The 20,345-nt window shown below is 44.2% G+C and overlaps 1 protein-coding gene across 2 annotated transcripts in view; it reads right to left on the bottom strand.

The window, feature by feature from the left end:
* Nucleotides 1-781: 781 nt before the first annotated feature.
* LOC139389841 (semaphorin-4C-like) overlaps nucleotides 782-20,345 on the bottom strand; it is a 130,082-nt gene continuing 110,518 nt past the window's right edge. The window contains exons 3-16 of one of the 2 annotated variants that reach the window (XM_071136814.1): nucleotides 19,475-19,629; nucleotides 18,197-18,259; nucleotides 17,985-18,083; nucleotides 17,310-17,406; nucleotides 17,096-17,215; nucleotides 16,185-16,336; nucleotides 14,422-14,597; nucleotides 11,990-12,134; nucleotides 11,499-11,712; nucleotides 8,494-8,609; nucleotides 6,341-6,498; nucleotides 6,054-6,145; nucleotides 2,679-5,798; nucleotides 782-2,367 (exon numbers count right to left, since the gene is read on the bottom strand). In XM_071136814.1, coding sequence (XP_070992915.1) covers nucleotides 4,900-5,798; nucleotides 6,054-6,145; nucleotides 6,341-6,498; nucleotides 8,494-8,609; nucleotides 11,499-11,712; nucleotides 11,990-12,134; nucleotides 14,422-14,597; nucleotides 16,185-16,336; nucleotides 17,096-17,215; nucleotides 17,310-17,406; nucleotides 17,985-18,083; nucleotides 18,197-18,259; nucleotides 19,475-19,629 — 2,486 coding nt within the window. In that variant the 3' untranslated portion in view covers nucleotides 782-2,367; nucleotides 2,679-4,899. Of the gene's footprint in view, nucleotides 2,368-2,678; nucleotides 5,799-6,053; nucleotides 6,146-6,340; nucleotides 6,499-8,493; nucleotides 8,610-11,498; nucleotides 11,713-11,989; nucleotides 12,135-14,421; nucleotides 14,598-16,184; nucleotides 16,337-17,095; nucleotides 17,216-17,309; nucleotides 17,407-17,984; nucleotides 18,084-18,196; nucleotides 18,260-19,474; nucleotides 19,630-20,345 lie in introns of those variants that run through there. The other variant, XM_071136815.1, reaches the window with a different exon arrangement.

The raw sequence follows: 20,345 nt of genomic DNA, 5'->3' as shown, positions 1-20,345 counted from the left end.
GGTGGCAGGTAGCCCAGTGGTTAGGAGTGTTGGGCCAGTAGGCCTCATTTAAGATGTTAGGGTGGCAGGTAGCCCAGTGGTTAGGAGTGTTGGGCCAGTAGGCCTCATTTAAGATGTTAGGGTGGCAGGTAGCCCAGTGGTTAGGAGTGTTGGGCCAGTAGGCCTCATTTAAGATGTTAGGGTGGCAGGTAGCCCAGTGGTTAGGAGTGTTGGGCCAGTAGGCCTCATTTAAGATGTTAGGGTGGCAGGTAGCCCAGTGGTTAAGAGTGTCGGGCCAGTAACTGAAAGGTCACTGGTTTGAATCCCCTATGTGAAAAATCTGACGATGTTCCCTTGAGCAACTTAACCCAATTTTGGGTTGCTCTGTATAAGAGTGTAGGCTAAAATGTAAGTGTAATGTTACTAATTGGTTCAGTTTCCTTACGAAGCCTTTATATAACCATTATAATTCCCCTGTGTGATAAAGAAGAATCTTTAATGAGGTATCTTAAATATGTTCCTACATAACATGTGTGATGTTTGTGTTTCTTGTTCTTTCCCCATAGCTACTTGTTTCAATTAGTGAGAGTATACGACTAGGCCTACATCCTCTGCACATTCTGCCTCTAATGCACTGAATGCCCAGGCTGTTATCTCACTAATGAGTTGAAGCGCCCTCTGATTTAAATTTATAGTATAATTTTGTACCCTTGAATGTTGGATAACAGGGATGTTTATGTCTACACCCAGTCTCTTGGTTTGATGGTTCATTTACATGAACCCCCAGCACACACATACACAATTTGAGTAGATTTCTACTTTTATTCATGTATATATACACATATAAAAAAATAAGGACATATGTACAATGATAATAAATATCGACATGTTTTTACAAGAGAAATAATTTACTTAACATCCTTTCATAAACATTAAAAGATTGAGAACAAACAGCCAGAGGAATTTTTGCAACTTAAAGCCAAAAAGGAAATGAATAATAATAATAATGGTAATATAATAATATTAATGAAAAACAACAGAATAAAAAGGCTTAGATGAGAAGATTGTGGAAAGCGTTGTTTATGACCCGGCAGAGTGTAATCTCCAAAAAGGCAGTAACTGCTCATTTGGTCCAAAATGAGTTCATGTCATTTCTGCTACATTAAATACATGCTTAATCATGTGGACAAGTATCCTGCCTCTATTGTATTGTGTTTTGGAGAACATGGGGGTCATGTTAGTAGTAACTGCATAAAGTTACTGTTAAATCAAGGTAAATAAAAGCCTTTTTTTCTCAGATCCACACTATGAGCAGTTACTGCCTTTTTGCTATATAGATCCAGAATTGCACATGCAGATTTTTGGGGGGGTTGTGCTTTAAGTAACTTTTGTGAGTTTGATGGATCATTTTCTTCTAAGAGAGTTTTATGACATATCAGACATAATGTCCAAGGATTTTTTTAAATACATAATTATAAGACAAATCAGTTAAATATCTATAACAATCTTAATAGCTCCTGTAGCTTGAATTCACAGCAATGTTAATAGATTGTAAAGTGTCTGAACCAGTGCTTGGTAACATATTCAATCTACACATATTAAATGGATGTATAAATATTTTAGATTTTATATCAAACCTCAGATCATGAAATCACAAGTTATCATTTGGTTAAAAGGAAGTTGCTTTGCTTGGTTGGTCCTATGACGCTCTGATGATTTGTTTACTTTCTCATGTGCTAGGAAGTCAGGGATCGGCTTCAGTAGATTACTACTGACATCTAAACAGGATGTTGACCATCCACAAGCTTGTTGCCTTCTGAAGAAAATTAATCTCTAAATAAAATATGCAGGAAAGTTCCAGGCATGAGAGTTCTTTGAACTGAAGTTGGACAGACTGTTGAAACTTAAATATCGAAGTGGAATAATAAAATAATATCTAATAATACACATTTTCAAAAAAGCAACTGCAGTCTACTTTGGCTTATCCGAAGGTGAAGAGGCACAGCGAAAGTAAACATGTTAAGAAGATGGACAAATTCATGAACAAGTCCTTAACAACTCTTAATCATAAATTACACTTTTTTTTAGTAGAAAACATTAGTGTCTGCAAAAGTTTGAAACATGATACACTTCTTTTACAATTATGATCATGTCATCAGAGATGTGTACAGTACATTTGCAGAGAGGATCATGCAACACTAGGATGAACTAACCACTGATGGCCAAGTAAGTACCTCTTCAACCCAGGGATCATTACAATATTCTACATCCCCTTCAGCTGTCTCTAGTATACATTTTGGGGAGAAAGAAAGAAACATCGTACTCCTCTTGTTCCTCCTTTGTGTTGTGTTGTTCTCTGGTCCCTGCAGATGTGTCACAAAGCCACCCCTGGAAGACAAAGCACATGAAGAGGAACAGGTTAGAGTGGGCACACATAGTGATATATAGTCCCTGCAGCAGTAGATTTAATTGTATATGCAAGGCTGTAAAACTTGATCGTGGCAATTCTTTTTCTGGCTAGGTCTTTGGGTGTCTCTTTGGCTGGTCCCAGATTTGTTTGTACTGTCTTGCCAACTCCTACATCAACTCTCACGCCAAGTCATAACAATGACCTAGTAGTTGGAATGACAGCACAAACAGATCTGGGATCAGGATAGGTGTCTGTAGGCTTTCAGAGAGAGAGAGCGAGCGAGCCATACCTCTGATTGATGAGCCTCTGATCGCTCTCTGGAGCCGTTGGTTTGTCACAGGCCATTCATCTATCTTCCATCTGTTGTCTGCTTGTCCCTCTAACAGCACAGGCAGTGTGGGTTTACAGTTCAGTGCCCATCCTTCTCTCTGAATTCAGGCTTTCCACAGTAGCGCCAGGTCATTCTCTGGACATCGGTAGGTAGGTAGGTAGGTAGGTAGGTGGGTGGGTGGGTGGGGTTTAGGGAAATAAGGGGTTATTAAAGGGTGTGTCTAGGACAGGTACAGTGCTGTGGCCCGTCCCCTCCAGGACACACTACTACATCCACCAGGTTAGGCATTCAGGGCAGTGCAGGGGAGGGAGGGCTTCTTTTGGCAGTTCAACCCATCCACCACCCCCGCCCTTACACATACATATTATAAAGCACTTGTTGAGACATCCACTGCAGTCGCAACAGTTTAGTGAGAGTTGACCTACATTCCCTTGTGCCATTCCCACTACATGACTGAAAGCAATGCCTTTGTCTCATCTCAAATTCAGAATAATAAGTGAATGTGCTGTTGTAGGTTCTGTTGTGGGATTATGTCAAACAAAATGTCCATAATCACATCACAAGGAAGTGTATCTGAATGGGTTTAACTGAAATTCCCATCAACCACTTGTGTAAATGTGTAGTGCAGTTATTGTAAAAGTAGTACTAAAATCTATTTACTAGTGTGGAGGTTATTTGGGGAGATATCTACCTTGAGCAGGGATAGGAGAGGTTTGTACATGCTTCTCTCACATTCTCATTCACAGAGGGGTGCTTTAAAGCCATTGGTCTCCATTTGTTGCTTCTGTAGTCCGTAAGACATAGAAAAACAACACATAAAATTGTCTTAATTTAAATTGTCACAATATATCAATGTGGCAGGGATTGAAGACTTTCTCAGAGGAAAGACTGACAACGTAAAAAAAATGTACAAATCGAGCCGAAAAAGTCTAATTGAGTTTGTCCTTCATGTAAACCCTGTGTCTTTCACACAAAGCTCCCTTCATTTTCTCTCTCTTCATCCCTCCCTTTCCCTCCCAGGTTTTACCCCCGGAGAGAGGAACGTGATTGTCGTCTTGCTTTTGAGATTAATTTGTCTTTTATGTGACTCTCTCACTCTCTTTGCTCACAAATACAAAATCGACTCCCATACTCCCATGTTAAGTGCAGAAAGCGAAGAATTCTCCAACAGAACAGAAAAAAGGCAAGCCAGCTCCTCCATCTTTCAGTCAGTTGACTCGTACTGCTCGATTATTGGATGATTGGTATAGCGCTGAAGCTACAATCTTGTCATGAGTTCTTGGTCCTCTCTTATCATGAAGCAGTGCTCTCAGGAAACCTTTCCATTTGTTTGACTGCCATGCTTGAGGTGTAGGCCCTCTGCGTTCAATTGTCTTTAAATACAGAATTTACACAGCTTGAGATTTGCACAGCGAAAGCAAGTTAAACTGCTGAAGAAGTTCAAATGTGACAGCCAGTTTGGCGTATGGAACACAATAATAACAGGAACGGATGGAACACAATAATAACAGGAGCGGATGGAACCCAATAATAACAGGAGCGGATGGAACCCAATAATAACAGGAGTGGATGGAACACAATAATAACAGGAACGGATGGAACCCAATAATAACAGGAACGGATGGAACACAATCATAACAGGAGCGGATGGAACACAATAATAACAGGAACGGATGGAACACAATAATAACAGGAACGGATGGAACACAATAATAACAGGAGCGGATGGAACACAATAATAACAGGAACGGATGGAACACAATAATAACAGGAACGGATGGAACACAATAATAACAGGAGCGGATGGAACACAATAATAACAGGAACGGATGGAACACAATAATAACAGGAGCGGATGGAACACAATAATATCAGGAGCGGATGGAACACAATAATAACAGGAGCGGATGGAACACAATAATAACAGGAGCGGATGGAACACAATAATAACAGGAGCGGATGCTGATAATATTCGGCATGTGTGTCACATCACATGCTCTGTGCTAAAAGCGTCTTCTGCCAGTCACAGAGTCAGCCAAACGAGCATTGGCAGAAAGAGAGAGAGAGAAAGAGCATAGTGACAGTGGAGCCGAGAAAGAGAGAGAGAGGAGGGAGGTAGGTTAGTTGCCGTTCGTTGTCTCTTGTTTTGTTTTTTCATTACGGCAGGCGTGGAGAAAGACTACACAGACGACTCTTCAGGGTTGGCGTCAGGCAGCACGCTCCTCTGCTGCAGGGTCCGACGCAGCTCCTCCTTGAAGGGGCTGGAGTAGTCGTTCCCGCCCCCGCCCAGCCCTCCTCCACCAGAACCACCCCCGCTAACCCTCTCCTCCCCGGCCGAGCTCAGGTTGAGGCGGATGTAGCCATTGCTGCCGGAACCCCTGATGTTGGTAAGGCTGAGCCGGCTGGGGGAATGGATGGGCTGGCCGGGGATGGTGCTGGGAGACGCTGTTGGAGCGTGGTGGTGAGACTGGCTGCTGGGGCACAGGGCGTGGCCCGGAACGATCTTCAGCGAGCCGTCTGAGTAGTAGTAGTTGGCGCCTGTCTCCCAGAAGCGGTCCTCGTCGCTGGGCATTTTGCTGGGCACGAAGGTGGTTGGCTCCTTGGGCAGGGTGATGGGGTAGACCAGGGTGCTCTCCAGAGGCTTCATGTCCGCCCCTTTACCTAGGGCCAGCTTCAGACGTCTCCTCAGATACAGAGCTGCCACCAATAGTAATAAACAGGCGGCCCCCAGGGTGATCACCAACACCCAGAACAGACCCATGCTGCCGTCAGGGGCCCGGGCCGCCATGACCACAGGGGAGCTGGCCACCACTGACACCTGGTAACGCTCCATTTGAAACTTGACCCCCTGCTCCTCGGAGTAGCACACGTAGCGTCCCGCGTGCACTGGCATGGCGTTGGGGACCACCAGAGCCTTCAGGGCCTGGTCGAAGCGTGGCCCTCCGGCCTCCTCGTCTCCTAGCTGCAGCTCGCGGTCGTTGAGGACCCAGGAGGGCTGGGCCAGGTTGGACACCAGCTGGCAGGGCAAAACCATGTCTGATTCTACCACTACTGTCACATTCCTCAGCCGAGAGTTGTCTGGGAGAGAGAGGGTATGTGTTAGCCAAGATGTGTTAACCAAGATGTTTATATCCTGAACTCTAAGTTCAACTCATCAACTCTAAGTTCAATTGAGTTCAATTCACTCTATTAGATGTAAATTATCAACTCTTAGTTCAACTCAACAAAAAAAGTATCAATTCTAAGTTCAACTCCATTCAACTGGTGGTGATAGCTGTAGTAACCAGCTATCACCACCAGGGGCCACCAGTCCAGTGTCTCTTTCCCACTCACCAGGGCTGGGGATGGCCACAGGCTTGTCAAATTTGGCTTTGCCCCTACTGAATCTCTCCAGCATCAGATCTTGGGATAGGGAGGAGGTAGACCTGTGGGAACAGAGAGCACAGAGAACAGGCATTAATAACATGTCTTTCTGCTATACTGTCTGAGAAGCCTCCACTGAGCTGCTGCTGGCACAGTTAGACCCAGCCCACAGAGCAGGGGCAGAGGGGAGAGGAGGGGGCGAAGGGGGGAGGCAGAACCCCTGAGCAGGGGCAGAGGGGAGAGGCAGACATGCTCACCCGCGGTGGAGGTCGATGCGGACACAGGCGCGGCCCTCGCTGTCCCAGGCGCAGTAGGGGTCCCGGGACAGAAGGCAGTCTGGCTGCGACTGATAACGGCTGCAGTTAGCCAAGGGCAGCTGGAGCACTTCTGAACGTGAGCCAATGTACAAGTACTTCTGCAGACATAGACAGAGAAAGAGGGAGAGAGAGAGGGGTGGAGACAAGAGGGTAAAAAGAGAGGGGGGAGAGAAAGAGAGGGTGGGAAATTTAAAAATAACAATTCAGAGAGAGGGCAGCAGAGATAATAGGATAATCATTCTAAATTACAATAACATTTTGTTCTGCTGGAGAGAAGAGTTTGTTATGAAATCGCTGGCCATGAAAAGCCTGGTTTAGTTAGATAAGGATCAGCATGAGTGTAATGCCAGTCAACATGTGAGTGTAATGCTGTGAAACAGAGGTGATGAGTAGGGCCAGGAGTCACATGGTAATCTGACAGGATAATGGTGATGAGTAGGGCCAGGAGTCACATGGTAATCTGATGGGATAATGGTGATGAGTAGCGCCGGGAGTCTCATGGTAATCTGATAGGATAATGGTGATGAGTAGGGCCGGGAGTCATATGGTAATCTGCCAGGATAATGGAGATGAGTTGAGCCAGGAGTCACATGGTAATCTGATGGGATAATGGTGATGAGGAGGGCCAGGAGTCACATGGTAATCTGATAGGATAATGGTGATGAGGAGGGCCAGGAGTCACATGGTAATCTGATGGGATAATGGTGATGAGTAGGGCCGGGAGTCACATGGTAATCTGATAGGATAATGGTGATGAGTAGGGCCGGGAGTCACATGGTAATCTGATAGGATAATGGTGATGAGGAGGGCCAGGAGTCACATGGTAATCTGATGGGATAATGGTGATGAGTAGGGCCGGGAGTCACATGGTAATCTGATAGGATAATGGTGATGAGGAGGGCCAGGAGTCACATGGTAATCTGATGGGATAATGGTGATGAGTAGGGCCGGGAGTCACATGGTAATCTGATAGGATAATGGTGATGAGTAGGGCCAGGAGTCACATGGTAATCTGATGGGATAATGGTGATGAGTAGGGCCAGGAGTCACATGGTAATCTGATGGGATAATGGTGATGAGTAGGGCCGGGAGTCACATGGTAATCTGATAGGATAATGGTGATGAGTAGGGCCGGTAGTCATATGGTAATCTGACAGGATAATGGAGATGAGTAGGGCCAGGAGTCACATGGTAATCTGATGGGATAATGGTGATGTGTAGGGCCAGGAGTCACATGGTAATTTGATGGGATAATGGTGATGTGTAGGGCCAGGAGTCACATGGTAATTTGATGGGATAATGGTGATGAGTAGGGCCAGGACTCACATGGTAATCTGATGGGATAATGGTGATGAGTAGGGCCAGGAGTCACATGGTAATCTGCTGGGATAATGGTGATGTGTAGGGCCAGGAGTCACATGGTAATCTGATGGGATGATGGTGATAAGTAGGGCCAGTAGTCAAATCGTCATCTGAGGGGATAATGGTGGTAAGTAGTCACATGGTCAGAGAAGACTCTTGTCTCCAGTGATGGCCTATGTGTAAGTAAGCATTGTCCAAGCCAGAACGGCCCATAGGTAAGGACAGTTTCTGTAGTGTGAGAAAGCTTGATGCACATATACACCTTGTCGGTCTGTCTATGTGTAAAGCTGGGGAAAACTCCAGACCCTAGCGATGGTCCATGATGGTGTAAGGCCAGGGATACTTCCTGGGCTTAGTGACAGTCAACTATATGGGCGGCAGGGTAGCCTAGTGGTTAGAGCGTTGGACTAGTAACCGAAAGGTTGCAAGTCCGAATCCCCGAGCTGACAAGGTACAAATCTGTCGTTCTCCCACTGTTCCTAGGCCGTCATTGAAAATAAGAATTTGTTCTTAACTGACTTGCCTAGTTAAATAAAAGGTAAAAATATGGAGGGCTGGGAAAACTCTTGTGCCTTGTGTAGGGTTGCAAAATCACTGGAACGTTTAACTTTTTTCCAAAATTCTGGTTGGAGGAATCAGGAGGGAATAAGCAGGAAATCCAGAATCCTCCAACCAGGATTTCTGGAAAACCAGGGAATTTATTGAAACGCTAGCCAAATGTTGAGTGTTACCTTGGTGTGAGAGATGGTTAGGCTGTCCACTGGCTGAGGGGAATCAAACAGCTGTATCTCTTCAATCACATGGGCCTCCGAGCCAAAGATCACTACCCTCTGTAACCAGCCGTCTGCTACAGGAGGAGAGGAGAGGGGGAGGGGAAAAGGAGAGAAAAGAGGGCAATGAAAGAGAGTAGGAGAAGAGAGGAAACGTAGAGGAGAGAAAAGAGGATAGGACGATATGAGAGAACAGATGGAAAGAGAGGAGAGGAGGAAAGATTGTGGAAGGAAAAGAGAAGAGGGAATATAGAGGAAAGGTAGGAGGCAGAAGTTGGTAAGAAGAGAGGAGAGAGATATATCATGTCAGAATATTGTACTGTAGTTTTCTATATGGGTAGTATTGTGATCCCCTGCTTTGAATGGCGATTGAGCTGCTGCTGCCGGCGGTGTGACATTGTGTGTCTGTCTGGGTGTATGAGGCTTTTATGAACAGAGATGTGCTGTGTGTGTTGCGCCTGCTCTGCCTCCCACCCTCACCACAGTGGGACTGTTAAGGATAATGCTAGGGACTGACCCTGCACACTACAGGAGCCTGGCACAGAGCAGAGCAGCAAAACACACACACATCATGCTCCTCTCTCGTTGTGTCGGGAATTTCGGCTAATCCCCCAATCCCATCCTCCGTTTCTAACCGCTCTCGCCAGATTTGTTCTCTCGGCATAAGCTATCGTCCTGCTGCAGTTAATAGCTAATCAAGCCTGCAGCCCAATTGGCAGTGTGTACATCTGCCAAGGGCCCCATTGAGTATGTGCTGTGAAGCACAGCAGCAGGGAGCCTGCCAGGCTACTGAGCCCATCGTCACTCTGACAGTTATGGGCCTCCAACACACCGCAGGCACAGTAAGGGAAACACTCTGCACTGCAGTGAATGCAATTATAAATAACTAGTAGGCTATTATAAATAGCTAGTAGGCTATTATAAGTAGCTAGTAGGCTATTATAAATAGCTAGTAGGCTATTATAAGTAGCTAGTAGGCTATTATAAATAGCTAGTAGGCTATTATAAGTAGCTAGTAGGAAGTACTGTAGTTGGAGTAAGATGAAGTTGTCCTGAAACTGCCTGAACACTGATCTCTTGTAAATTGTGGGTCTTGTTTTTTTGGGGGAGATTGGGGGTAAAGTAAATTGATCGTACATCTGTGGTTCAGAGCAACTTCTCTAGCATATTTAGTCAGCATACCGGGTTCATCTGGGCCCTGTCAGAAGGTACCATAAACATACCTACTGTATATTCATCATTGGTAGGTACTTATAGAGCATGTTGTATTCCCTGTCAGTGGTTACCTGTTCCTATGAACAGCATATAGTTCTACATAGTTACAGTGCCTTCAAAAAATATTCATACTACTTGACTTATTTTGTTGTGTTACAGCCTGAATTCAAAATGGATTTAATATGTTTTTTTGTCACCCATCTACACACAATACCCCATCATGACAAAATTAAAACATGTTTTTAGAAATGTTAGCAAATGTATTGAAAATGAAATATCGAAATATCTAATTTACAAAAGTATTCACACCCCTGACTCAGAATCACCTTTGGCAGCGATTACAGCTGTGAGTCCAACATGTACCATAGATTTTCAAGCAGATTTAAGTCAAAACTGTAACTAAGCCACTCAGGAACATTCAATGTCGTCTTGGTAAGCAACTCCAGTGTATATTTGGCCTTGTGTTTTAGGTTATTGTCCTGCTAAAAGGTGAATTAATCTCCCAGTGTCTGGTGGAAAGCAGACTGAACCAGGTTTTCCTCTAAGATTTTGCCTGTGCTTAGCTCCATTCTATTTATTTTTTTATCCTGAAAAACTCCCCAGTGCTTAACGATTACAAGCATACCCATAACATGATGCATCTACCACTATGTTGAGTGGTACTCAGTAATGTGTTGTATTGGATTTGCCCCAAACATAACAGGACAAAAAAGAGAATTGCTTTGCCACATGTTTTGCAGTATTACTTTCGTGCCTTGTTGCAAAAATATTGCATGTTTTTCAATATTTCTTATTCTGTACAGGCTTCCTTCTTTTCACTCTGTCAATTAAGTTAGTATTGTTGATCCATCCTCAGTTTTCTCCTATCACAGCTATTAAACTCTGTAACTGTTTGAAAGTAACCATTGGCCTCATGGTGAAATCCCTGAGCGGTTTCCTTCCTCTCCGGCAACTATCTGTTCTTTGTGTTTGAATCAGTTATTGAAATTCACTGCTCGACTGAGGGATCTTACAGATAATTGTATGTGTGGGGTATAGAGATGAGGTAGTCATTCATAAATCATGTTAAATACTATTATTGCACACAGAGCGATTCCATGCAACTTTATTATGTGACTTGTTAAGCAATTAAGCACATTTTTAATCCTGAATTTATTTAGGCTTGACCACAAAGTGGTTGAATTCTTAAATTTAGACATTTCATATTTTCATAGAAAATTCATTTGTACAATTTCTAAAAACATAATTCCACTTTGACATTACGGGGTATTGTGTTTAGGCCAGTGACACAAAATGTAAGCCATTTTAAATTCAGGCTGTAACACAACAACATTTTCAAAAAGTCAAGGGGTATGAATTCTTTCTGAAGTCACTGTACCTGCACCAATGAACAGTATATAGTTGTATAGTTATATAGTTGAATATAGTTATCTGTGACTATGAACAGTATATAGTTGTATAGTTATATAGTTGAATATAGTTATCTGTGACTATGAACAGTATATAGTTGTATAGTTATATAGTTGTATATAGTTATCTGTGACTATGAACAGTATATAGTTGTATAGTTATATAGTTGTATACAGTTATCTGTGACTATGAACAGTATATAGTTGTATAGTTATATAGTTGTATATAGTTATCTGTGACCATGAACCGTATATAGGTGTATAGTTACATAGTTGTATATAGTTATCTGTGACTATGAACAGTATGTAGTTGTATAGTTATATAGTTGTGTATATAGTAACCTGTGCCAATGAACAGCATGTTGTATGCACGCTGGTCCAGGGAGCTGACCCGGTCCACTGCCAAGCGGGTGAAGTTGATGCCCTTGGTGAGCAGTAGGGGGCGAGCCTGAGCCTTCTCCTCCATCAGAGGGTGCTTCTTGGCAAAGTTGAGAGTGGCGTCTGGCAACTGAAGAGAGGTGTTGTAGCCGTTCTCCCTATGCCAGCTTGTAATGCACTGCACCGTGAAGAAGAAAGGAGAGAAGACAGAGAGGAGAGAGAGGGAACAGAGAGAGGTGAGGGAGAGAGGAAGAAACAAGGAATGTTGTTAGTTGTGGGACAGGCTGGCATCGCTTGTTGGCTCTGATCGCTCTCCAGACTCCCTTCTCCCTGTCCAACTCACTCTTCTTTCCTCCACTATACCCCTTCTTCATCCCTCTCTCCTTTTGTCTCTCCCTCCACCCTCACACCCTCCCTTCACCCTTCCCCCCTCCTCCCCTTCATCCATTACTCACCGCTCCGGGCCGTGGGCTGGGGACAGTGCCAGTATATCGTCCCCATCTCTGGGAGCCCTCTCTGTACTCCTTATACGGGCCATCAAACACCTTCTTCACCTCCCCTATCTGGTACTGACACACCGCTGAAACATCCACATCACCCCTGGGACAGGAGACAACAACAAAAAAATGGGCTTAAGATGATCAAATCAAATTTTATTTGTCACGTGACGAACTTAACCAGTTCAAGAAATAGAGCTAAGAAAATATTTACTAAATAAATTAAGTACACTTTTTTATACAAGTAACACAATAAAATAACAATAACGAAGCTATATTTTTAATTAATTTATTTAACCTTTATTTAACTTGGCAAGTCAGTTAAGAACAAATTCTTATTTTACAATGCCGGCCTACCCCGGCCAAACCCACCCCTAACCCGAACGACGCTGGGCCAATTGTGCACCACCTATATACAAGGGGTGTCACGCCCTGACCGTAGAGAGCTTGTTATGTCTCTATTTTTGGTTTGGTCAGGGTGTGATTTGGGTGGGCATTCTATGTTCATGTTTCTATGTTTTCTATTTCTTTGTGTATGGTCAGGTATGGTGCTCAGTCAGGGACAGCTGTCTATCGTTGTCTCTGATTGGGAATCATACTTAGGTAGTTTTTTTCCCTCCTTCTGTGTGGGATCTTGTTCTTCGTTTGTGACCAGGTATTTTGCACTACGAATCTGTTCGGTCGTTGTTTTCGTTATTGTTTAATTTAGTCTAAAAGCTTCACTTCAACAATAAATATTATGTGGAACTCAAGGAACGCTGCGCCTTGGTCTCATCCTTCTGACGACACCCGTTACAAGGGGTACAGGTACCGAGTCAATGTGTGGGGTTACAGGTTAGTCGAGGTCATTTGTATATGTAGGTAGGCATAAAGTGACTATGCATAGATAATAAACAGCGAGTAGCAGCAGTGTAAAAACAAAGGGGGCTCAATGTAAATAGTCCGGGTGCCAAGGAGGCAGCAGGGAGCCTAGTGGTAAGAGCATCGGGCCAGTAACCGAAAGATTGCTGGATTGAATCCCCGAGCTGACAAGGTAAAAATCTGTTTTTCTGCCCCTGAACAAGGCAGTTAACCCACTGTTCCTCAGTAAGCTGTCATTGTAAATAAGAATTTGTTCTTAACTGACTTGCCTAGTTAAACATTTTTTTTTTTTAAATGAATTGTTCAGCAGTCTTATGACTTGGGGGTAGAAGCTGTTGAGGAGCCTTTTGGACAAAGACTTGACGCTCCGTTACCACTTGCCTTGCAGTAGCAGAGAGAACAGTTTATGACCTGGGTGACTGGATTCTTTGACAATGTTTGTGGCCTTCCTCTGACACCACCTAGTATATGGATGGCAGGAAGCTTGGCCCCAGTGATGTACTGGGCCGTATGCACTACCCTCTGTAGTGCCTTACGGTCGGAGGCCGAGCAGTTGCCATACCAGGCGGTGATGTAACCGGTCAGGATGGTGCAGCTGGATCTGAGGACCCATGCTAAAGAATTTCAGTCTCCTGAGGGTAAAATGTGTTGTCTTGCCCTTTTCACGACTGTCTTGGTGTGTTTGGACCATGATAGTTTGTTGGTGATGTGGATACCAAGGTACTTGAAACTCTGGACCCGCTCCACTGCAGCCCTGTCGATGTTAATGAGGGCCTGTTTGGCCCTCCTTTTCCTGTAGTCCACGATCAGCTCCTTAGTCTTGCTCACATTGAGGGAGAGGTTGTTATTAGCTAGGTGTATTGTTTCTGTAGTAATTTTACATTGTCTGTTTGTATGACATAGGATATGGAGAAATAGGATGATGGTTGTGTTTTATTAGGAGAGAATAACTTATGTTTTATATAACAGAATTGGAAAAGTCCATCCCAGGATGTTGGTGGCACCTTAATTGAGGAGGACGGGCTCGTGATAATGGCAGGAGCGGAATAGGTGTAATGGTATCGAGCACGTGGTTACTATGTATTTTATGCCATTCCATTAGCGCCGTTCCAGACATTATAATGAGCCGTCCTCCCCTCAGCAGCCTCCACTGAAGTCCAACTATACACAGAGAAGACACATTAGCTGACTCAAGGCTAGTAAAACTGTAATTTTGGGTATAAAATAATATCTTCAAAAGAATTGGAAAAGTTTATAGACTTAGAAGTCACGCCAGGCCAGTGTTAGCAAAAGTGCTAAGTTGGACAGAGAGATTCTCTTTGGCACATCGAACTCCCTGGCAGTGCTATTCTGTCTGCGTCCCAAATGGCACCATATTCCCTATATAGTGCACCACTTTTGACCAGGGCTCACAGGGCTCTGTTTAAAAGTAGTGCACTATTTATGGAATAAGTGCCATTTGGGGACTCAGACAAACGCTGTTCTCTTTGGCACATCGACTCCCTGGCGTTAGTGTTATTGTGACTCACCACTGGGCGTGGAAGATGCCATAGAAGGTGGTGGTGCGCCAGTCGATGCCTGGCAGGGTGAAGACTTCCCGCAGGTTGTTGAAGGTGACGTGGCGTTCAGGGAGAGAACACACCAGCCTGGCCTTCTGGAAGGTGGTCCACTTCTTCTGCAGGGTCCTGGTGCCCCCCAGATCACCCTAAGAGGAGAGACACATGGTCAGTCGAGGGACAGGAGTCAGAAGAGGTGCCATAACGCCAGTACGGTGTAAAAATCTCTTTACTTCCATAATATTTGCTGATGGTTTTTGACGGAATGGGGTGAGAAGAGTGAGAGCACCCTGCTGTGATAAACAGACAGGCTGGGGATAGAGGAGTTAGGACGTAGTCTAGGGAAAGGAGTTCATCCAGACCACCAGGAAAAACAACGGGTTGTATAATGCAATGATAGTGGATGGTCAACTCTGAGCTCATAACTCGTAACTTCTCCTGATAACCATTGAACCCTAATAAGGATAGAACTGGGTGAGAGGATTGATTTTAAAGAAAGAGTACAACGGAAGTGTGTGTGTCTCAGTGTAAATAGCCAGTGTGTGTGTGTGTCAGAACCACAATGTCCTAACAATCCACCAGAATGTCCTGACAAGGTAGGAAAACAAGAAGATTTTAGAAAAGTCAGGACTTTGTTCATGTCCTGAATGTGTTAAAATGCAATTTTATGCTTAAGGGTGAGGTTTAGGGTTTGGGGTTAGAAGGGCTAGAGTTTGGAGTTAGAGTTAGGAGTTAGAGTTAGGATAAGGATTAGGTTAAGGTTAGGATAAGGATTAGGTTAAGGGTTAAGGTTAGGTATGGTTTAGGGTTAAGGTTAGTAGTTATGATAAGGGTTAGGTTAAGGGTTAAGGTTAGGTAAGGTTTAGGGTTAGGAGTTAGGTTAAGGGTTAAGGTTAGGTAAGGTTTAGGGTTAGGAGTTAGGTTAAGGGTTAAGGTTAGGTATGGTTTAGGGTTAAGGTTAGTAGTTATGATAAGAGTTAGGTTAAGGGTTAAGGTTAGGTAAGGTTTAGGGTTAGGAGTTAGGTTAAGGGTTAAGATTAGGTAAGGTTTAGGGTTAGGATAAGGGCTAGGATCAGGTTTAGTGTTAGGTTAAGGGCTAGGATCAGGTTTAGTGTTAGGTTTAGGGTTAAGGTTAGGAGTTAGGTTAAGGGTTAAGGTTAGGTAAGGTTTAGGGTTAGGAGTTAGGATAAGGGCCAAGATCAGGATTAGGTTAAGGTTTAGGGTTAATGTTAGGTAAGGTTTAGGGTTAAGGTTAGGAGTTAGGTTAAGGGTTAAGGTTAGGTAAGGTTTAGGGTTAGGAGTTAGGATAAGGGCCAAGATCAGGATTAGGTTAAGGTTTAGGGTTAATGTTAGGTAAGGTTTAGGGTTAAGGTTAGGAGTTAGGTTAAGGGTTAAGGTTAGGTAAGGTTTAGGGTTAGGAGTTAGGATAAGGGCCAAGATCAGGATTAGGTTAAGGTTTAGGGTTAATGTTAGGAGTTAGGATAAGGGTTAGGTTAAGGTTTAAGGTTAGGGTTAACATTACAACATATTATGTATTAGATACAACGGAGCACACTGTGACAGAGGAACAAGCTCAAATCGATCAACCCAGAGATTACCATTCACTCCAGCTGGGAAAGATAAAGTGATGACATGGGAAGGTGAGCATTTCCTGTTACATTTTTACTTCCCAAAAAGTCCTGAAAATTCCCGACAACAAATCTGTGTGTGTGTAACCATATATGCGTGTAGCCTACCTTGCAGACACGGGCCACCCTGGCCACAGTGAGCTCTGTGTCACAGTCTAGCTCTACAGCTCTCTCACTGAAGAAGAAGTAGATCTTGTCATCGTCACCTTCCTTACTGCCACTGCTCTCCCTCACCAGGGCTGAGCCCACAAAGTCAGGCTCTGAGAGAACAACACACGGACACACACACACACACACAGGAGCATGAGATGTGAACACACACACACACGTACAGATGTAGGATCTAAATTTGAGCCAGTTTGCTGCAGCAGGAAAATAATGTTGTAGTGGATGATAACCCTAACCCTAAATTACAAACTTTAGAAGCTTGAACACATTACAAGTTAGCATTTCCTTCTATGTAGGAAAATTCTCAGCAACAAAAGAGTGTTCATATTAAGATCCTACATCTGTATGCCCGCACGGTCACACTCATGTGCACACAAACACATGCACGCACACACACACACACACACACAGCCACCTCCACTCCCTCTAATATAATGTAATGTTTTACCCTCTAACCTCGTCTCATCTAATACCCTTCCATCATCTTCCATTATCTCTCTCTAACACCTCTTCCCTCATGTATCACTCCTGTCCACTCCTCTAACCTCATCTCTCCACCTCTCACCCCTCTACCAGGCTTTTTCACACTCACCTGCTTTTTCCATCTCTCACTGCCTCTGAGGTCCTATTAGCTAGCCCCTAACCCCTCCATATCTCATCTCCTTCTGAGGTCCTATTATCTAGCCCCTAACCTCTCCATATCTCATCTCCCTCTCCAACTCTTTCAGTTCCATCTTCCTATCTCCCTCAATTCCTCCATTTACCTCTCTCATTCTATCCTTGCATTCGTTTTACATACCTCTCCCCCTCTCTCTCTCTTCCCCTCCTCATTTACCCCCCCCCCCCCTCACCGTTGAGCCAGGCCGGCAGGTATTCACTCTTCATGCTGTAGTGTTGCTGTCCCAGGTTCCTCAGGATCACAGGCTCAGTACCCAGGAAGTTATTCAGTGTGGCAGAGTACAGCTCCTTGTCTGGGAGACACAGAGACAGGCAGGATGAGCACCATTACAGAACATTTACACAAAGAATAAAATAGAGTAGAATAGAGTGAAATAGATGGCTTACCCACTATGAGGCCTGTGTGGCCTTTGGCAGGGTCGTAGGGACACTTGCCCTTCCCATCCTCCAGGGAGCCAGGGTTGAGACTGAAGTGGTCAGCATTCTGTGGGTTGACAACAGGACACACACAGAGACACACACAGAGACACAGGTGGTCAGTGCATGACTAACACAGCTCCGGGCTCTGTCTGTCCGTGACAACCGTTCTAACAGGAGCCACAGTCCTCGCTCCCTGCCTTCGCCACACCGTCTTATCATATCTCCGTCAGGCAGGTGCACACACACACACACACACACACACACACACACACACACACACACACACACACACACACACACACACACAGCCAGATACCACTGCCTCGTTTGCATGGGATATTCTTTCCTTTGACACAGACGATTCAGTCGTATGTAGAGGATGTGGTGTGGAGGTGTCAGACAGAAGATAGAAGACATGACACCATGTCACTGGTGCTGCTAGCTGTGACACCACCACAAGGACAGATCAACTCTAATATCACCTCCAGAAAGAGTGGACTGAAGACACAGATTTAAGGTCAGGAAGTGACTGAGACCTTGTTGGTCCTAAATAGCACCCTATTCCCAGGGCTCTGGTCAAAAGTAGTGCATTAAGAAGGGAATAGGGTGCCATTTGGGACTCTACCATTGAGAGCCACTCACGATGTAGGTGCACTTGGGCTGGAAGGCGAAGGTTCCACAGGTGTAGAGGTGGGTGTGGTTGTAGCTCTGCAGGAAGCGGATGTAGTTGAAGCACTCTGTCTGTGGGAGAGGAGACTAACACTGAAGCATAATATTCTACGATTCATAGCAATAATCATCAACTCAGTCTAATGAAGTACTCAAATGTCAACAGGAACTTTAAGGATCCGTACCTGGTTGTTCTTGCCCTTGGCAGAACACTCTCTCTTCTTCTCCTGTGGTGCTGGCCACTCAATCTGCGAGAGAGAGATAAAGAGAGGGAGTGATAGAGGGATGGGTGAGAGAGAGAGAGAGAGAGAGAGAGAGAGAGAGAGAGAGAGAGAGAGAGAGAGAGAGAGAGATGAGTGCAAGAGAGACAGTCACAGAGAGTTGGAAGAGTGAGGTAGAGATGTCTTTATTCTTTTGGAACTTCTGTGAGTGTAATGTTTACTGTTCATTTTTATTGTTTATTTCACTTTTGTTTATTATCTACCTCAGTTGCTTTGGCAATGTTAACATATGTTTCCCATGCCAATAAAGCCCTTAAATTGAATTGATAACAGCGAGAGAGATAGAGAGAGATGGATCAGAGAGAGAGAGATTAATTTAGAGACAGTGGGAGGAGAGAGAGAGATGGTGGGGAGAGATAGAGAGAGATGGAATTAGAGACAGTGAGAGGGAGAGAGAGATGGACCAGAGAGAGAGAGAGAGAGAGATGGATTTAGAGACAGTGGGAGGAGAGAGAGAGTGGGGGAGAGAGAGAGTGGGAGGAGAGAGAGAGTGGGAGAGAGAGACAGTGGGGGAGAGAGAGACAGTGGGGGAGAGAGAGACAGTGGGGGAGAGAGAGACAGTGGGGGAGAGAGAGACAGTGGGAGAGAGAGATGAGAGGATGACACAGCAGATGGTGAGATAGGTGCAGACTGGGGACATAGTGAGGCAGTTGGCATCCAGTGGCCCTATCATCCCTCTAAACCACACCAGAACAGCAGCAAACAGGTGGGCTGCTTATTACTGGGATGCTCACAACACAGAACTGTTGGTTGTTCATTATCAGTCACACAACAATCCAATTAACGCTCATTATAAAGTTAAATCAAATAACAATCTCTATACTGCTGTTCAAAGACGCATTTATCTGAGTGGATATAAGATGTGAGGTACAGAGGCACGTTAACAAGTTTTACCAAGTCTTCATTGTACTAAGCTTTTTATGGACTAATTACCTAATTACATTCATATAGATAATCATGTCATCATTTTGTTACCCCTCCACCACTGAACAAACGACATCAGAATCAGGCAACTTTAATTCCATTCAACATTGTTAAGGAATGTTGCATAAGAAACTGACTGCACTCTTGTAGCAGATCTATGGGGTTGAGGTTGTAGTTGTGGTTGATGTCTGCCGTGCTGAGGTGTGTGTGTGTGTGTGTCCATAGTGTATGTGTGTGTGTGTGTCTGTGTGTAGTTACCAGAGGTCGTAGCTGTCTGCTGATGTCGTTAGGGTCCAGGGCGAACAGGGCCTCTCTAGCTCCTACATACAGAACCCTCTCGTGTTCTGATAGAGTCACCATGGTGTAGTTCCACACACCTAGAGCCCGGAACCTGGCCATGCTGTCCAGTACCTCTGTAGAGGAACACACATACAGTGCCTTCAGAAAGTATTCATACCCCTTTGAATTATTCCACACATTTTTCCCCCACCCATCTATGCACAAAACAAAGTGAAAACATGTTTTTAGAAATATTTGCACATTTATTGAAAATGAAATACAGAAATATCTAATTTACATAAGTATGCACACCCCTGAGTCAATACATGTTAGAATCATCTTTGGCAACGATTACAGCTGTGAGTCTTTCTGGGTAAGTCTCTAAGAGCTTTGCACATCTGGATTGTACAATATTTGCACGTTATTCTTTTTTAAATTCTTCAATTCTGTCAAGTAGGTTGTTGAGAATTGCTAGACAGCCATTTTCAAGTTTTGCCATAGATTTTCAAGACGATTAAGTAGAAAAATTTAACTAAGCCCCTCAGGAACATTCAATGTTGTCCTGGAAAGCAACTCCAGTGTATATTTGGCCTTGTGTTTTAGGTTATAGTCCTGCTGAAAGCTGAATTCATCTCCCAGTGTCTGGTGGAAAGCAGACTGAATCAGGTTTTCCTCTAGGATTTTGCCTGTGCTTAGCTCCAACTCTTTTTATCCTAAAAAAACTCAATAGTCCTTGCCGATGACAAGCATACACATAATATGATGCAGCCACCACCATGCTTGAAAATATGAAGAGCGGTACTCAGTGATGTGCTTTGTTGGATTTGCCCCAAACATAACACTTTGTATT

Source organism: Oncorhynchus clarkii, chromosome 30 (genome assembly GCF_045791955.1).
Source record: "Oncorhynchus clarkii lewisi isolate Uvic-CL-2024 chromosome 30, UVic_Ocla_1.0, whole genome shotgun sequence".
In the NCBI taxonomy this organism is placed as follows: domain Eukaryota; kingdom Metazoa; phylum Chordata; class Actinopteri; order Salmoniformes; family Salmonidae; genus Oncorhynchus; species Oncorhynchus clarkii.
The sequence above is the reverse complement of the archived record's forward strand: the minus strand, read 5'-3'. Positions and strand labels throughout refer to the sequence as shown.